This window comes from Parasteatoda tepidariorum, chromosome X2 (genome assembly GCF_043381705.1).
Source record: "Parasteatoda tepidariorum isolate YZ-2023 chromosome X2, CAS_Ptep_4.0, whole genome shotgun sequence".
Lineage (NCBI taxonomy): Eukaryota > Metazoa > Arthropoda > Arachnida > Araneae > Theridiidae > Parasteatoda > Parasteatoda tepidariorum.
The window spans coordinates 56,263,246-56,281,741 of NC_092215.1; the positions used below are offsets into that span (position 1 = coordinate 56,263,246).

General features: G+C 29.2%; 1 protein-coding gene across 8 annotated transcripts in view; it reads left to right on the forward strand.

The window, feature by feature from the left end:
- The window catches only part of LOC107453359 (uncharacterized), a 100,386-nt gene extending 84,359 nt beyond the window's left edge, over positions 1 to 16,027 (forward strand). For all 8 annotated transcript variants that reach the window (XM_043041330.2, XM_043041334.2, XM_043041333.2 and 5 more), the window contains 4 exons: positions 8,297 to 8,517; positions 10,467 to 10,622; positions 12,421 to 12,498; positions 14,098 to 16,027. In XM_043041330.2, the coding sequence (XP_042897264.1) occupies positions 8,297 to 8,517; positions 10,467 to 10,622; positions 12,421 to 12,498; positions 14,098 to 14,305 (663 nt within the window). In that variant the 3' untranslated portion in view covers positions 14,306 to 16,027. The remainder of the gene's footprint in view (positions 1 to 8,296; positions 8,518 to 10,466; positions 10,623 to 12,420; positions 12,499 to 14,097) is intronic.
- Positions 16,028 to 18,496: the final 2,469 nt, after the last annotated feature.

Genomic DNA, 18,496 nt, shown 5'->3' on the forward strand with positions numbered 1-18,496 from the left:
AATACTCAATGGGCTAGATTTTTAAATTATAAACTAGCTATAAAAAGATTTAGCGTTTTCTCTATTCTACAAAACATTGCTTAACCAATATATATATATATANTATATATATATATATAATGCTAAAATGTATACAAAGTTTTGTTACTATGGTAATTTTTCTAACATGTGTTTTCAAAATATTATATGTTTAACCAATATTCTATTTAGAACTTATTTATTGCAATATGCATTGGTAATAATAATTCTGTCTCTTTTTTATGAACTTGTTTATTTATGCTTTTTACAATATTTTTTTTTGTTTTAAATTTCTCTAGTTTTTTAAGGTTTTTTTCAACTTACATTTCTGTATTCATTTAAACTGAGTGTCAATATATCATCACAATAATAATTTAACTTGTATCTGAAATTTATGTAGATTGAATACATATTTTTCTAGTATACATATAAATTTTTAAACAAAAAATAAGTTATGTGTATAAAGAAGATAAAATATTTCAGCTTAAAATACATGTTTCTAACATGAGATACCTATAATCTGCTTATATCAGAATTGAATTTATCTAAGAGCAGGGTAGGTCAAGCCAGAATACTAACATAGTCTAACACTTCAATTTAGATCTAACTTATTTTATTTAGAAATCTTTATTCCAGACAGCAGTAATACAGAAAACTAAGAACTCAAAAAATTTGTTCAGCATACTGTTCTGGAATTTTACATTAGACATCTTTTATTTTATTTATTACTCTTTGTTTATTTCATTCATTAATCATTCTTTTAAAAAAGAAGATTCTTCTTGAAATCAAATTCAGGAAATTTGTCTGCTTGTTTAAAATAAAAAATTTTGAAACCACTGTATACCTATGAGGGCCTTAATGTAGGCTAGTGATGAGTCTAAAATTAAAATAAGTTGTAGCAAATTTTCGTTTAAGTGCTATGAAGAGTGTCTCATGTTAGCTATATATATTTTCTCATGTTATAGAGAGAAAACAACTTACATTATATACTTTTTACAACAAATAGTTTGTGTGTTTATTATGCCAAAATTAGACTAAAAAAAAGAGTAAATTTTACTATTACTTTGTCGGTTTTACGAAGAACATAACTTGAAAACTGCTGCTTATCAGTTAGTGTTTATAATAAAAAAATATATTAAAAATTTCATTAACTGAACTTTGTTGATCATTGATGTGTAAAGACTTAAGCCAATAATTTATGCATGGAGGTCACAAGAAATAAATCAACATACCTGGGTAAAGGCTGAGACTGGACTAAATATTTTATTATAGATAAGAGGTTATATTAAGGACAACACTGCTGCCATCTATGTCAGCATTTGTGTTGCCATCTATGTACAACAATGTAAACTAACTCATTTAACACTCCCATTTCAGTTTACATTTTTGGGAATACTAAAAGAAAATCACAAATGTGCAAAAAAAAAATTAAAAAAATCATTTTAGTCCCATTGATTTTTCACAATGTTCAAGCTTAGTTCTATTAACAGTTTTTGTTAAATAGTTCGCAATCATTTTTATCAGATTCACTCCCACTGTCCGAAGCAATCCTTCTCTTTTTTTGGGTGCGTTTTCTTCTTCACTTTGACTATTGTCAGATGTAATTCTCCTCTTTTTAGGTTCACTATCGGAAACAATTTTTCAGTTCTTGGTTGGCCTGTCTTCATCACTCTGACTGCCATCACTGCACTTGCTCCTTTTCTTCTTTTAGATTTTGCATTACCACTGTCAGAATCTTCACTTCCACTATCAGAAGGAATTTTCCTCCTTTTAGGCCCACTGTCTTCATCCCTTTGACTAATATCGCTAGCACTTGCTTTCCTTTTTCTTTTAGACTTTTCTTTTCCACTGTCAGACTCCTCACTTGATGGAATAGTTGCTTTAGAAACGATTCTGCTCCTTTGCTTGGCAGTAAGTCCATCTTCTTTCTGTTTCTTTTGCTTGGATTCTCTATCTTTCTTACGTTTTCGTCTTTTACCACCTTCTTCTTCTCCTTCATCATCAGTTTTACGATCATCTGGTGGCATACATCTTCTCTGTCAGAGTCTGAAGCCTTTGCTTCTTCACCTGATTGTTCTTTATTAGAACGTTCATCATCTGATTGTGCCTTATTGGAACCGGAACCACCTTCATTGTCAGATTGGGCTTCCTTTCCAGAATCAGATGCTTTATTAGATTAATCATTTTTAAGTTGAACTTTTGTAAAGACTTGATTGGGATCAAGTGGTGTTGCAACTGGATGCGATTCATGCATGTATATTTTTCAAGCATTCGCTCAATGTATTGGGTTTGATTTAGGTTAATGGACCCTTTTGATCTGTTACGCTCTATTTTAATCCCTAAACAATAATTGGCTTTTCCTAAATCTTTCATTTTAAATCTCTCACTTAGTAGCTTCTTCACTAAGTTTTTAAGCCTTACTGAATTGCTAAAAATTAATAAATCATCGACATAGATAGCTACAATTACAAGTTCTTTACTCTAATTTAGTTTAATATACACACAACTATCAAAAGAACTTTGCCTAAATCCCATTTCAACTAAGCCTTCTTCTAATGTCAGATACCAAAGTCTGCCACTTTGCTTTAAGCCATCTAGAGCTTTATTAAGTTTAAGAACTTTCCAGGTTAAATTTTGTTCGTAAAATTCACTAAACCCATCTGGAATTTTCATGTATATTTCTTCATTTAGTGTCCCTTGAACAAAAGCCATAACAGCATCCATTTGATCAATTTCCCAATCATAAATAGCTGCATAAGCCAACAAAACTCTTAACGTTACATAACGAACTACTGGGGAAAACGTTTCTGTATAATCTATTCCTTCGATCTGGGAGAAACCTTTAGCTACTAAATGGGTTTTGTACCTTTCAATATCTCCATTAACATTATGTTTTATTTTGAATACCCATTTGCAATCAACAATGTTTTTATTTTTAGGCTTATTTACTATGTCCCAAGTTTTGTTTTTAATATGACCCGCTATTGTTTCACATAAATATTCTCTCCAATGCCTAGTATTACTACTATTGAGTGCCTCTTCAATAGTATTAGGTTCAGAAAGAAGTTCATTTATTGCGCCACTAAAGCATCGGCAAAGCAAATAGGATCTAAATTTGGCATTTGCAAATCTGGCATGTCATTGATATCAAAATTTTGATAACAAACTGGAAGTTTAACTGTTCTTCCTATAGGTATCAATTTCGGCATGTCATTATCAACAGTTATATTATTACTCTCATCATTATTTACAAAATCGCCTCTATTTAAGCCATTAATGTCATCCCAACCTGTGTTAATATCATTTTAGAAATTTAATTCATTATCACCCCTGCTAACATTGTCACCATTTTGGAGTTTATCTGATGTGATGTCAAAGTCAACAATGCTCCCACTGAATAAAGAGTCATCGCTGAACTTTGGTGATCTTTTGTCACTGTTATTGTCATGATACATATCATGTTCCAAAAAATGTACATCTTGGGCTACAACAATATTATAATTAGTTGGATCAATTAGACGATAGCCCTTCCTATCCTTACAATACCCAACAAACATTAACTCTCTAGCTTTCACATCCCATTTTAAACGCTTCTGTTTGGGAATATGAACAAAAGCCCAACACCCAAACACCCTTAAGTATTTCAAGTTTTGGTTTTCACCACTCCATTTCGCAAAAGATATCATGTCTGGACTCGCAATGTTTGGAGATATATTTTTCAATGAGCTGCTGTTTCAACCGCTTCAGCCCAATATTCCTGGCGAAGGTGGGCATCCACCAACACAGACCGAGCTCGCTCAACGAGTGTTGTTGCGTTCTGTAACCCCTATTTGCTCCGGTGTATAAGGGATAGACTTTTGATGCTGAATCCCTTTGGAAGCTAGAAAACTATTCATTTCATTATTTACATACTCCGTCCCATTATCAGAGCGTAATACCTTAATAGGTTTGCCAGTTTGTCTTTCTACATACGCCTGAAAGTCTTTGAATTTTCCAAGAACTTCAAATTTATTCTTTGTAAAATAAACAAAAGTCATTCATGATAAATCATCTATGAAACTTATAAAGTACCGAGAACCCCCTATTGATGAAACTTTCATGGGTCCACAGAGATCACTATGCACTAAGCGTAACAATTCTTCTGCTCATTTAGCCTTTTTTAATTCTAAAATTTTTAATTTTTTCTTATGTACTTAAAAGTTTACTTTCAAAAGAATTTACTCTTTGCTCAACTTTATTTTTCTATTCTATATTTCATAAGATACAAAATAAAACTCTATGCTTCATTTGGAGGATGAAATCATTTCACGAAATGTGATTAAAGTATTTTTGGAAATGTGTTTTAAAAATAAGAATTAGTAATTTAAGTATGAGTAAAATCCAATTGAATGAACTTACTTTTTTATATATATTGCAATTCAATATTTACAATAATAACTAGTAAAACTACCAATAAAATTTTAAATATGTTGATTGATTGATTTAGAATGATTTGATAAGTATTTCTATATTGTTAGTTAATATTAATAAGCAATGTTACTTGCATGCATTCAGCTGAGGAAACCAATATCCAAGAGCTAAGGTAAGCCTTTTATTAATGCATCTTATTTAAAATACTTGATTTGATCTGAGAATATGAGAATATGAAATATCGTCAATGCTTTTAATTTCCAGGTGTTAAAATGTAGTGTGATATTTTCCCCCTTTTATATCCCATGCAATATCATTAGAAGAAATTAATTTTACAGCAAAAAACCAATAATAAATTACTCTATACTGTTTAGGAGAAATTCTGTCAAATATATGACTGTTTAGGAGAAAATGTTATTAAATTCCCCTCCAGTGCTAGGCTGATAAGAAAAATTGATAAAAAACTTCGACTTTTTCCTCTGATGAATGAAGTTCTGTTACAGGACCTCTAATAATCTAATTAGTCATGTTAAATTAATTTAGTAGTAGCTTTAATTTTTAAAATATAGCTATGAAACATACATGCTTTAAGAACATACTACTTACACCATCAAAAATAACAAATCCCCAGGAATTGATCTCATATTTGGTGAAATGATAAAACTTCTGGGAGAAAATGCAAAAAAGTTTCTGCTGAGCATAAACTTTAGACCAATCGATCTCACCAGCATACTTTGCAAAGTGATGGAACGCGTAATACACCATAGAATGGTTAAGTTTCTCACCGAAAGAAAAGCACTAAATTTTTATCAAACAGCTTACAGAAAATTGCATTCAACTGAGGATCAGTTGTTTTATTTTTGCCAATCTGTAATTGATGGCTTTCAAGAACGTTTGCCAAATACGACTACTGCTGTTTTCCTGGACATGTCCGCTGCTTTTGACAGAGTGTGGCATCAGAAACTTATGACACTGATCCATAGCTATGGTATTGGTGGGCGTGCTCTGATTTGGATAAATGACTTCTTGAGAAAGAGAAAAATAAGAGTGCGATGCAATGGCCGTTTGTCTAGATACACGAATGTCTTTGCTGGTGTTCCACAGGGCTCTGTACTGAGTCTTCGACTCTTCTTGCTATATATAAATGACATTCATCCCAACCTTGACAATGAAACCAAGGTGGCCTGTTACGCTGATGATATCGTGATTTGGCACACGAACAGAGACATCAGCAACTCAGAAAGGACTCTTCAGAAGTCCCTCAATGGTATCATCAAATGGACTCAAGATCTAAAGCTAAAGATTACCTAATGCTGAAAGAACCACCGTTTGTGTCTTCTCGACAGATAGAAAGCACAAGAGTCAAATAGATCCGGAATTATATATTGAAGGAAAATGTATCATGAAAACATCTAACCCTAAATATCTGTGAATAACTCTAGATGCTGAATTGAGATTCACTGAGCACGTGAAGACAGTTTCCAAAAGAGCTCTAAAAAAACTGAAAATCATCAGAAGTTTTTGCGGCACAGACTGGGGAGCTTCTCCCACAACCCTAAAGACCACATATACCTCACTCATTAGACCGGAGTATGCTTCACTGATCTGGGCGCATGCCTCTGATACCGCCCTAAACAAGTTGGAAAGCGTACAAGCGAGAGCAGCAAAGGTAATAAACGGTGCAGTGTCTTCTACCAACAATGGCAAGATAATCAGAGAGTGTGGCCTAGAAAGTCTTTAAAAGAGAGGGAAAATAAATATGGTAAAGTTCACCAACAAAGCATGAAGTCGCGTACCTGAACATATTTCCCGCGTTACCTTCAAAGAATGGAATGCCAAGATAAGACTGAAAAGATCTTCACTCATGCAATATGATAGAGATATCAGAGCAAGCATAGATCTTGAGCACAACAAATATGTCATTCTACAAGAACCAATCTTCCACAAAAGGCTTCCACTGAACACAAATATCCACACAGACCTCTTGGAGCCATGCTATAAAAATGAAAACAATGATATCATTAAAGAAAAAGGACTCAAGACGATTGAACAGTTTCCAAAAGTGAACTTTGTACATGCATATACAGATGGTTCTTCTGATAAAACTATCACAAATGGAGGCTCCGGAGTGTTAACTACTTTAAGTAATTCCCCTAAACAAGGTAAATTTGGAGCAGGCGCTATAGCCTCTAACTTCACCTGCGAGCTAAGGGAAATTTTGCAGACCCTTAATATGTATAAAGCCCTTGCCTCCTCTGAGCAAGCAAAGGGCCTTGTTATCTTCTGCGACTCGAGGGCTGCCCTCCAAGCAATTTTAAAAGGGGACTCTTCTATCACCAAAGAAATCATTACAAATCTTCATGATCTTCAGGACTTAAACAGAACCTGTACTCTTCAGTGGATACCAGCACACGTTGACATCGCAGGCAATGAAAGCGCAGATAAATTAGCCAAGGATGCCAGAAATCTCAACTTTAATGACTGTAACGTCTCCATCCAAGATGCAAATGCAATTGCTAAATCTAAACTTAGAGAAAAACCAATTCCAACGAAACACATGATTTGTAATATAAATGCAGATGGATCCACAACAAAAACTATAGCCAGGCTGAGAACCAATCACCACAGAGGCATGAAGATCGACAGAGAGGGCAGGAAAGTATATAGGAATTGTGGAAACTGCCCAGATACGCAGCTGACACCATACCACATCTTTGAGTATTCAGCAATGAGGGCTAATCTGAGAGAAATAGGAGTCTTGCCGTCATTGATAGACCTTTATGACGATAATATCAAGCAAATCGCAGAAGCAGTAATCGAGACGCATGGAAATATTTGATTTGGCTATGTCATAGGCACGACAAAAAAAAAAAAAAAAAAAAAAAAAAAAAGAAGAAAAAAACAGCTTTCAAAATTCTGAAAATAAAATAATTTATACAAATTTTGTATTTTGAATAGTGATAATGCCCACAAATTTGAGTGATAGCTAGTTTAATTTCTCAGCTGCTGAATCTATTACCCCTTATGCTACATGTTCTTTAATTTGATAAGAACTTGATGTGTATAATTCTATATAAATGAAACACGCAAATCAAGCCTGCCAATTTGTGATTGAAAAAAGAAAAAGTTTTCTACCTTTTTTCTTTCTTTTAATTAATAATATATTTTAAAAAATGCAAACAATTCATTAGAAAAAAAAACTTCATGCTGTTACATGATAAGTTTTTTAAGGCATAATATAATGATAACTAGTAATTTAGATAAATTTTATTGAATTGCTGGAAATCACATAAAAGCTAATGACAAAGAAATGTTATTAAAATAATGATTGGGTCTGAGTCTGACCTGGTTTACAGTTTAAATTTTCTGATGTATTGATAATGTGACTCTTATGTGTTTTTCAGACATATACAAAAACATCTCATACTCTTTCAAACTTATTAGAAAAATAGCATGTGTACTCTAGCATGTGTTTCAAAAGCAAATGAAACAGAAAATATCTTTCTGTCCTTTTTAATTCTTCGAGAGAGAAGAAACTTGTACATTTTTTTGGAGAAACTGTTTTCTTCTACTTCCCACCCTAATTGTATCTGGGCAGAACAAATGTGAACTAAGAAAGGGCCCTTCTTTCAAAGGATACCAAAGGGAAAAAAAGCCAAACTTTATCCCCTGTTAGACAATCTTAAGATAAAGAGAGATTTGTGGGAGAAATAGTTTTTCTTTTGAGACTGAAGGGAAAAATATATAAAATATATTGATCCAAATAGTTGGATTATTTGGTTAATTGGAATCTGAATAAACAGCTCTCTACTGTATATGTTTATTAATTATATTTATGAATTATTTATATTTCTAATTTTTCTTTCAGGAAACAAAGCAACAAGTGCCCTCTTATTCAGCAGTTAGCACAGTAGATGTAAATAGTGTTGTTCCTGACAATGATTCTTCTCCTAATAGAACTCATACTTCAGAAATCAATGTTAGGCGTTGTTCCCTACCTTCGGCTAGTCCTAATATACAAACATCGCCTAAGGAATCTACACCTGTTTCTTTTCCTAAAAATTTGTCCGTTAAGCCAGAAAGAAATATGTAAGTGTAGCAGTCTATCATTATCTTAAAACTGTATTCATTAAATTGATCAGTTGTAATAACGTTTTAGAAATTTTAGTATTATTATACACCAAATATACCCACTAAGTCTCACTCTAAAATCTCAGAAAGTAACATTACTTTTCATTAAAATCTCCAAACTGTTATTTAATTTTCAGCAAATTTAAATTTCTTCCTCTAAAAATATTGTTTTAATTTATTTTGATGACTTTCTTTCTGTTTTTGCATTGGTTTAAAAATGCTGTGTGGAACTGAATTAATTGAAATTGAAATTAAAAAATTATTGAATTTACATAGTTTTTAATTCGAAATATTTTTGAAATATTAAAAAGATCTAAAGGTGGTATTGAAAATGCATTAAAAAGAAATAAAAGTGGATGTATGTATAAAAAAATAGGGGCAAAGTCAGAGAAAATAAAGTGTGTAACTTCACACAATAAAATGCGCATCCTTTGTCTTGCTGTTGTGAAAAAATGTCTTCCAGACAAATTACAAGTCGGTATCATGAAAATACTTTTAAATCAATTGTTTTGCAACTGTGATTGCATAAAATTTTTACAATTCAATAGAAAACCACTTTTAACAAAATATTGTAAATTCCTATGTAAAAACAGCCATTATTAAATGGATGCATGAGTATATTAATTGGAAAAGTGTAATATTTTTTCTGTAAAACATTTCAATTTAGACAAACCTGATTGGTTCAGACACTGCCAGGATGACAGAAGAGAAAAAGACAGTTGGTTGGAGTCGTTTATTTAAAGGAGGCTCTGTAATGCTTTGGTGGAGGTTTTCTACGATTGAAAAAAGAGACTTAGTACTGATTCCAAAAAAAATGTATTGCGAAATATCTGCAGAAGTATTAGAACAGCAGCTGTTAGTATTATGGTTATCCTCTAGGAGGTTAAACTTCATATTCCAGCGAGTCATGGCTTCTCCCCACACATATAATAATCTGTCATCAAATTCTCCTGATTTAAACATAATTGAAAATTTTTGAGGAATATGCGTAAGAAAAATTCATAAAAACGGGAATTCATAATATTAAACAAGTATTTTTACTTATGCATGAAATGACTAAGATGTAAATTGTTTAGAAATCCTTGTAAAAAGTATGCCCAACTGGATGACACAAAGTGTGCAAGGAAACGTTGGTGCGGCAGAATATTAATTATTTTTAAAATGTTTTTTTAACATTAGATATTCTTAGTGTCTTCATAAATGTGGACCAGCATGCTTCATGCTTCAATTATTTAGATATATTTTTGCTTTAAATTTTAAATGCATTTTTGATAAAACAATTATTAAAATAAATAATAAATAATAATGAATAAACAATTATTAAAAGTGATTAATGATCAGTTATCACTAAAATAAAAGTGACTAATTGATCGCCATAAATTAAAAGTGACCAATATTATAGATTAAAGAATATAGTTTTCATTAATTAATTTAATAACATTTTTGATCTAGTAATCCAATTTTTGAAATTAATTTGTTAGTATCACATTTTCAGTTACATATTTATATAAAATTTTAACCAATTGCTTGAATTCACATTGTACAATTTTTATTTTTTATTCTGATTTCTCCTTTATAGATTTTGATTAAAAACAAAAATTTTTGCTTTCTGATAGTTCAAGAATAGTTTGTACTAATTTAACCACTGGAATGTAACCATAGCAATTAACACTAAATAAAAAATTTTGAAGATGTTGCAGCATGAAAAATTGTTGCAGTTGTTTTGAAACTAGCGATTTTTAAGCCATTTGAGCAGAAACCAATAATTAAAAAAATTTTTTTCTCCATTTGTTCCATCAATTTTTTTTCTATTCCAAGGACTTATCAGGGTGCTATTTTTTTAGCTCTTTGTACTTTAATACTATAAGAATATTTTATTTTAAATGTTATACTATTTTTATACATAGTTGGACTAGAAAACTTTCCGCTGTGACTGATGAAAAAGAGCAATCCGAAGATGAGGCTCCAAAATCTGATGAAGCACTCAGTAAACAACATCATGAATCAGTGCAGTTTTTACTACAAGTGCAAAAGAATACTCTTTATCAAATGAAAGATGAATCGTAAGTTTTTCTTATTATATCTTTTATAAGGCACACAATTCGATGGGAAACCAAATAATAAAGTTCTTTTCAATGCTAACTTCTTCTACAAATCTCAAAATTCTACTTCATGGAATAGAAGCAATTCTTGAGGAATTAAAACAACTGAAGTCATGTATTTTGCAATATTGCAAAAAAAGGGATGTCTGGCATCCCCTTTTTTTAGAATATCCATAAATTGTAGCAGAGTATCTAGTTATGAAATATTTGATCTGATCAGATTAGATATTTGAGACAGTAATTTTGCACCACTCTTTTGGTGCAGTCTCATTTACTTGTTGTTGGTAGATGATTTTTAGTGCAGTTAAAAAATAGTAATGATTAGAAATATGTTTTTAAATAGGCACAATAACAACTCTGTATTTTTTTCAAAAGCATTCTTCTAAAATAATCTAATTAAATTATATGTTTCCCACATACTACAAGTTTTTTAAATACCATGTTTGTAAAATATCTTGTTTGTAAAACCAAACAAATTGTTCTATGGCCTATGTTGTTCATGCAAAATGTTCTTTATGACTAAAAACAGGGGATTTTCATACAGATGCCCGTTCATTTACTCAAATGTGCTCATTTAGTCATTCACTTAGTCTTGTTTAATATCCCAGCATATGTACCTTAATTTATTTTAAATGTATATATTTTAATTTTGTTTCCTTCATTCAAGTTAGATGCTTGTGACAGTCATGAAAAAAAAAGGCAAAATACTTTTTAAAAAAGGTCATATAAATTAAAACAGATGAAATAAGATATAAATATTATAATTAATTTATATTTGAGTGTATGTGTAAGTTTAATTTTAAAACTTTTTTTTTCTAACTGTAGATAAAATTAACCTCTTTTAAAATCAAATGTGATCAGAATGAATGTAATTTTTGCATTAGGCAGGCATGGTAATATTATCTTTGGGTAAATGAATTTTACAATTGTTTTCAAACTTTTTTCCATTTACATAAATAGTTCTTATACAGAAAAAGAATGAAATTAATATTAAGGGGTCTAAGCTTTTGACTACACTCTTGTCTAAACCATTTGATCCAAATTTTTGAGATTGCAGTTACCCCCATCCTAATATTTGAGGGTCAAAAATCCAAATACTTTTTGTTTATTTAAAGAAAGTTTATTTTTGTGTTTTATTTTGGGCCTGAAATCATCTGCACAAATAAATGAGCATAAGTAAGGTTAGATCTTCAAACCATTAAGATTACATCTTAGTACTTTAAAATTCAATCATTTGATCAAAAGTTATTCAGCTGTTCCAATTTCTTTATTATTGTTTTATTTGCAACAAAAAAAATGTTTCAAAAATATAATTTAAAATTGGAACAAATTTCTGAGTTATCGATATCAATCTTAATTAATCTGAGTTATAGATAAATAAGAACTTTCTTACTTATCAAAATATTTTTCATAGATAGAAAAATATTTTTAGCAGATAGCGAAATATAATTTTTTATAATAGCTGGACTGCTCTGGCTCTATATTTTTAGTTTTTTTTTCTTATTGTGGTGATTTTCTAAGAAAATAATTTTTTGAATGATGAATACTTGAAATAATGTATTTTTTGTTTTAAATTGCTACAAATGAGTTTGAAACTATACTTATTACTTAACAACATCGTTCTGATTACTATATAACTTTAGCATATAGCTATATAACATAATATTATATTGTTTAAGTTACTGATCAACTCTATCTTGCTTATTATTAATGTTACTAATGATTTATTTCGAGAATAATTCTTTCATTTTTTTAATAGTCCTCTTGAATTAGTAGATTTATCTGATGATTCTTCAGAAGAAGTCTCTTATGCTGGGAATATAGTTAACATTATCAAGTATGTAATATACTTATTAATTATTTCTATTGATTTGTAATTTTGAATCATCTTTATATATCTATATCTAGGTGGGCATATTATGTCCACCTAGATATAAAAAGCTACATAAGATACATAAAGATATATAAAGCATACTAGCTTTATTTTGTTAATTCCATGGAGACAACATTTTCTCTCACTCCTTTAGCCAGTATCAGCACATTTTAGAAACCGAAATATTTTTCCACAGAAAAAATTGTTATGTAATTATAGTCAAATGTGGATATTTTAAATTTCAGGATAATATGAATTTTTCTCCCCTTATTATTCTGTATAAAAATAATGTTAAAAAATGTGGATAATTCAGTTTTTTATGCAATTGCTCTTAAAATGTAATGGTAAAAATTTCCAGGAGATGTTTTTCTAAAGGAGAGCAAAAGCAAGATCCCCATACTGCATTCACTTTTGATTAATCATCCCTAACTTGTCACCCTTTTGAAAAGACTTGAGCATAGCACTTTAGTGTTTTTTTTCTTTCCGAAATGCAGCGATTCTACTGATCTTATAATCACACCCACTTTTACAATAAAGCAATTGTAACATTTTGAGTTTTTGTGCTTGAACATTAAGCATTCTTTCTATGTGTTTCTACCTTCTTTTGAAATTTATGGATAATTGAGCTAGTAAACACTATTTAATGTAATGAAAAGGATGTAACAGTATTTTTAGGTGAAGTTAATTTTTTAATCTATATATAGTCCATATAAGTGAGATGCTTGGCCAGTAAAGATTTTTCTTGCAGGCAAAGGAGGTATGAATATGGTATCAGGGTGCGTAACGTTTTAAGGGTGCTTTTTTATGCTTAATTTTCTATCTTTGAAAAAGCGATTTTTTTTCTTTGCCGTAGCGATTGTCATTCTAAATTACAAAAAATGCATGATTTTCACAATTTTCTTTGCAATATTTATCAGAAACTAATTATTTTATCAGAAACTAGTTATTTAATTATGTAAAGTTTTTTTTAATTTTATTGATTTTATGTTTGTAAATTAAAAACTTTAAACAATTGAAATTTTTTTAAATACTGTACAGATCCTGATTATGATTTTTTTTGGAAAGTGATTAAAAATATTTTTTGAGTGCCTAAAATGTACTTAAAAGATGCTTTTTTGTTGAAAAATCTGGCTACACACCCTGGCTATATTATTATATTACAAATATGTAGTTCATAGTTTTGATGTTAGTCAGTATGATTATTCTGCAATTTATGATTAAAAGTTTAAGTTTGTGGCGAATAATTATTCAGAAAGACAATATCTTTCTGAACTTTTCTGTTATTCAACTAGCAATTTTGTGTGTGTTATCTAGTGTAGTTCTAAATTATAAAAAAAATTATTGTATAATTGATATTCTCTACCTGCTTGGCTTATTTTCTTTTTTTACATCAAAATAATTTATGTTTCATTACTATTTGTGGTTAATTAAAAATCATTTATCTCTTATTGTCCACTTTATTTGTTTTGCTTCATGTTTATTATGTAAAAAGAGCTGAGATCATATTTGAAATGTATAAATTTTTTATTGAATGTGTATAAAATTTTATTGATTTATTTTTAGAAATTCAGAAATTGGAAAATATCTCAACTCTTCAAATGCATTGTGGCAGCAGAACAATACATGGACTCTTATGCGATATTTTTGTAGTGGTATTTTATTGTTTGTTTCTCTCTGCATTTTAATTTCTATGATTTTGTCTTGGGGAGGTATTTATCTAAGTTTCATTATGGATTTCTGTTTCACTTTAATAACATATATAATTTATTGAACAAAAATTTTCTTATCAAATTCCCCTCTTTTTATACCCGGGACCATAGTCAGAATTTCTATTCCAAGGGGGAACGTCAACTCTTTGCAAGTACTATACTCATTTATTAATTTAGTGATTTAAAGATTTTCTGATTCAGCAGTTTGTGGAAGATTTGAACATGTTCAAAAGCACGTGTCCAAATTAAACTTAATTTGGAAATCTTTTCATTCTACTTAGGGGGGGGGGGGTTCACACTTACCAGCCCCCTTGGTTATGGGCTTGATTATGCCTTTTTTTTTTAAAATAAAATATAGGAAATTTATCACATAGCATTATACTTTTGCTCATATAATTCTCTTTAATTTTATTCTAATTATATTTAAAATGGTTTAAGAGGTATTGACCATAAAGAATTACCTGATAAATACAAGAAATTATTTATATGAAGTGATTTCCTATATTTATTCTCATTGTGTTTTTACTGATATCAGTCTCAAAATTCTATGAGGTCATAACAGCAAGTAAAATACCCTATCAGTCTAGTAGGTACTTTATTTAGTGGGTGCTTGAATCTATTAGATTCTTCACTCTTTTAAAAAAAATAAAAGCTCATGAAAGTGTGATATTTGCGTCCCTTGCATTTATGCAATTTATTTTTCTTTAAAAGAGTTTTCTTTTTTTAAGCTTTTAGCGTTTTCCAATTACGCATTTTAAAAACATTAAGTTTATTGTGATTAACCATTTATCTTTGTGAAAAATATAACTTCTGTCCCCTATCCTTAACTTTAGATATTAAAAATAAATTTTAAATGTAAGTGCAAAGTATATTAAAAATATTTTGCCTATATTTTGTTGTTTAATGTGAAGGTTGCAGAAATGCTGTCCCTTAGACTGTTTCAGTCCTTCATTTTTAATATTATTATATAATCCTCTAAAGTGCTACATAATGAACCAGATAATAAGAATAAATCATACTGTTACTTCTACTTCTGTCACTATCCTTTTAAAAGTATGTTATGTTAAGGACAAAAATGATTATCAAAGTGACTATAATATTTGCTAATGATTTTCATTATTCTCTTCACATAATATATTTTCAAAATAAAAATATTTTTAGGTAATGAGTAAAATTGAAAATATTGAATAATTTATTTATTTAATTTTTTTTTATCAAAACACTTAATTTGTAGTATGGGAGTATTATATTTATTTCTATCTATGCATGTGCTGAGGTATCTGAGTAGTTTTACATGCATTACAACAGATATGTCTGATGTATATGTTTCAGTTTACACCACAGATATCAAGTTCTACTACTTACTTTCGTATTGATAAGATGAATGTTTGACTATGTATATAAGGATACCTGGTATCTAAGACTTTTTAAAAAATTAACCAAGATAAACTGCTCTAAATTTTAGCATTAGATTTAAAACAAGATTTTATTTGCCTTCAGAGCCAGAAAAAAAAGGTTCATGTAAATTAAGTTATATAAAACAACTGTTGCACCATCATGCTTTGTATCAGCCAGAATTTTGAGTTAGAATCTTTTGAAACAACTACTTGCTTTTTAAAAACAAAAATTTCCAATGTGTTTCTATTAGTGTTTAGTAAAAATAGCCTTAAAATGGCAAAATGAATTGAAATTAATTGCTTTCTGAGTTCATTTTTATTATTAGGTATCCTATCTTGTAGCAATCTTTACTGTCCCTTAATCATGAAATAGTAAAAAATTAAAAATATGTATATGGAACACAAAAGTTTAAAATTTACTTGAAAAATTTCTGTGCTATTTATGTAAAATCCTGGTATAAATTATGAGTAAACTAAGTTAGTTTAATATATTTTTTTGGGGGAAAAATTTACATTTTTAAATAAAACAAGCAATTCTCTCTGTCTTTGATGTAAAATTTTGTTGTTATAACATTTTAATAGGTAAATTTTTGAGCAAAAATTTTTAAAATTCAACTGCTGACTGTTTTTACGTTATTTAATTTTATTTTGAAAGAATTTATACAACAAATAAAGAAGAAATACTCAAGGGTAACCAAAGGTAGTGATGTTTTGCTTTGTCTCAATTAGTATAAAAATTAATTGCTTTATCAAACATATGTATAGTGCATACTGAAGTATGTTTCCAGATAGTCAATAATTTGTAGATTAATTTTATTAATAACTGGTATTTAATAAATATTTTGTAAATCATGTTTTCTCCTTTTGAATGTCACACCTTCTGAAGAATCACTCTCAAACAATATCTATAATAATAGTCTTCACATGTTACTAAAAATTGATTTATTTTAATAAATTTTAAATCCTTAATATTATTTTTAATATATCTAAGTTAAAGGAAAGCTAAATTATCAAGCCTTTTAATAAGGCTTTATATTTATTATATAGTAGTAAAAGTAAAATGTATTCAAATAAAAATTAATTTTGATTGAGTGTTTTCATAAAATAAGTTCTATTAATAGACATTTTATAAATAAACATACTGAAATCTCATCTTGAATGAATTGTTTTACTTACTTTATTTTAGTTTCTTTATCTCTTACCAGAGCTGTGGAGTCAGTAGTTGAAACGTTTGACTTTTAACTCCAACTTATACTCTATTAAAATTTTTAAAATCCTCAGAAAATATAACAAAATAAATTGCTATTTCAAATTATATATTTTTATTTTTTATGTGCGTTAGATAAATATATTTTATATAAAATTACCCTTCATATTATTTAAAGAATATTTTGGAATATTTAAGAATATAAAGAATATTAACTTCATAATATTTAAAGAAATTCACTTTAGGAAATATACTTGTGCAGAGCACTGAAATTATGCAAAATCTTTATAAAAGCTAGATATCAATATCTTGTATGCCTACTTACACATTTGTTAACATCTTATTACAAGAAGATTCTTTACAAAATATTCTGGAATTAAGAAACTATTGCAAATGATACACAGAATATCTTTTAATTAACTTTCTCATTTGCATATGTTTATAATTAACTTATCAAAAGAGTTAAGTAAATTTGATTTTGGAATTTATGTAGGTTTTAATTGTTCTTTCAAACATAGGATCAAGAACCTTCAAATGAAATAATTAAATTTGTGATATGTTATAATTTAAATAATTATCACAATACTCATTTGAGCATTGTTTTTGCTCGTATGCTAATTATAGAACTTATCTAAATAATCTTCATAAGATCGAAAATTTTGTTTTATTTTTTGGCCTATTAGACTTAACTTTTGACCATTTACAGTCAAGCAAATTCTTCAACTCCAACTCATTCAAAATTTTCTCCTGGTCCAACTTCACAGCTCTGTTTTTAACAGTGTTCTTCCTATTATAAGATAAAGAAACCATCTAAAAAATAAATGAAAAAATTATTCTTTTGGTTTTAAACATAAAAGGTCAACACCTTTACTATTTCCTATATCATTCCTAGAAGATTATTGCATCAGTAGATTTTGGTATTAAATTCTTTGAACAATCAATTTGGGCATGTTTATTTAACTCTTTTTTNTTTTTGGGGGGGGGGGGTAACTGCAGTATTGTATAATTAGTACCTCTAGGATATTCATGTTTTTTAACTACTTACCAAGGTCATCAACATTATTTATTGGTTCTATTGTCTTTGAAAATTCATTATTATTTTTTAAACAAATAGCACTATTCACCGTCTCTTCAAACTAGTGACACCATTCATTTTTACTTATGACATCATTCTGTATACCATTTTAAATGGATTATTCCCAGATGAAAAAGGGACTTCTATTGTTATTAGTTAGACTGACAGTTAAACAGTGACAGAGCATTAATTTGCCTCTCAGAATATTGGTTTTAGTTCATAAAGTTTTAAACAGATAGTGTGGCAAGTCTTTACTACAGTTCTTTCTATTGTGTGTGTTACATGTGTTTATGGCTGATAACATTTCAAATGCATAGTACAGTGCGTCAAAAAAATGGACCACCCTGAATATCTTATTATCGGATCTTAAGGTTATAGAACTCAATCTTAATGGTTTAAGGGGGTGACTTCAAATATGCTAATTAATTAGTGCAGACGATATTTTAAACTGCGAAATCAGACACAAAAACGTACTTTCTGTGAATAAACATGCCTTTTTTTAAAAAAACAATTTTTGATTTCTGGCCCCCAAAATGTAGGGGGTATCCACAATCTGGGAAATATGGTCTCCAAA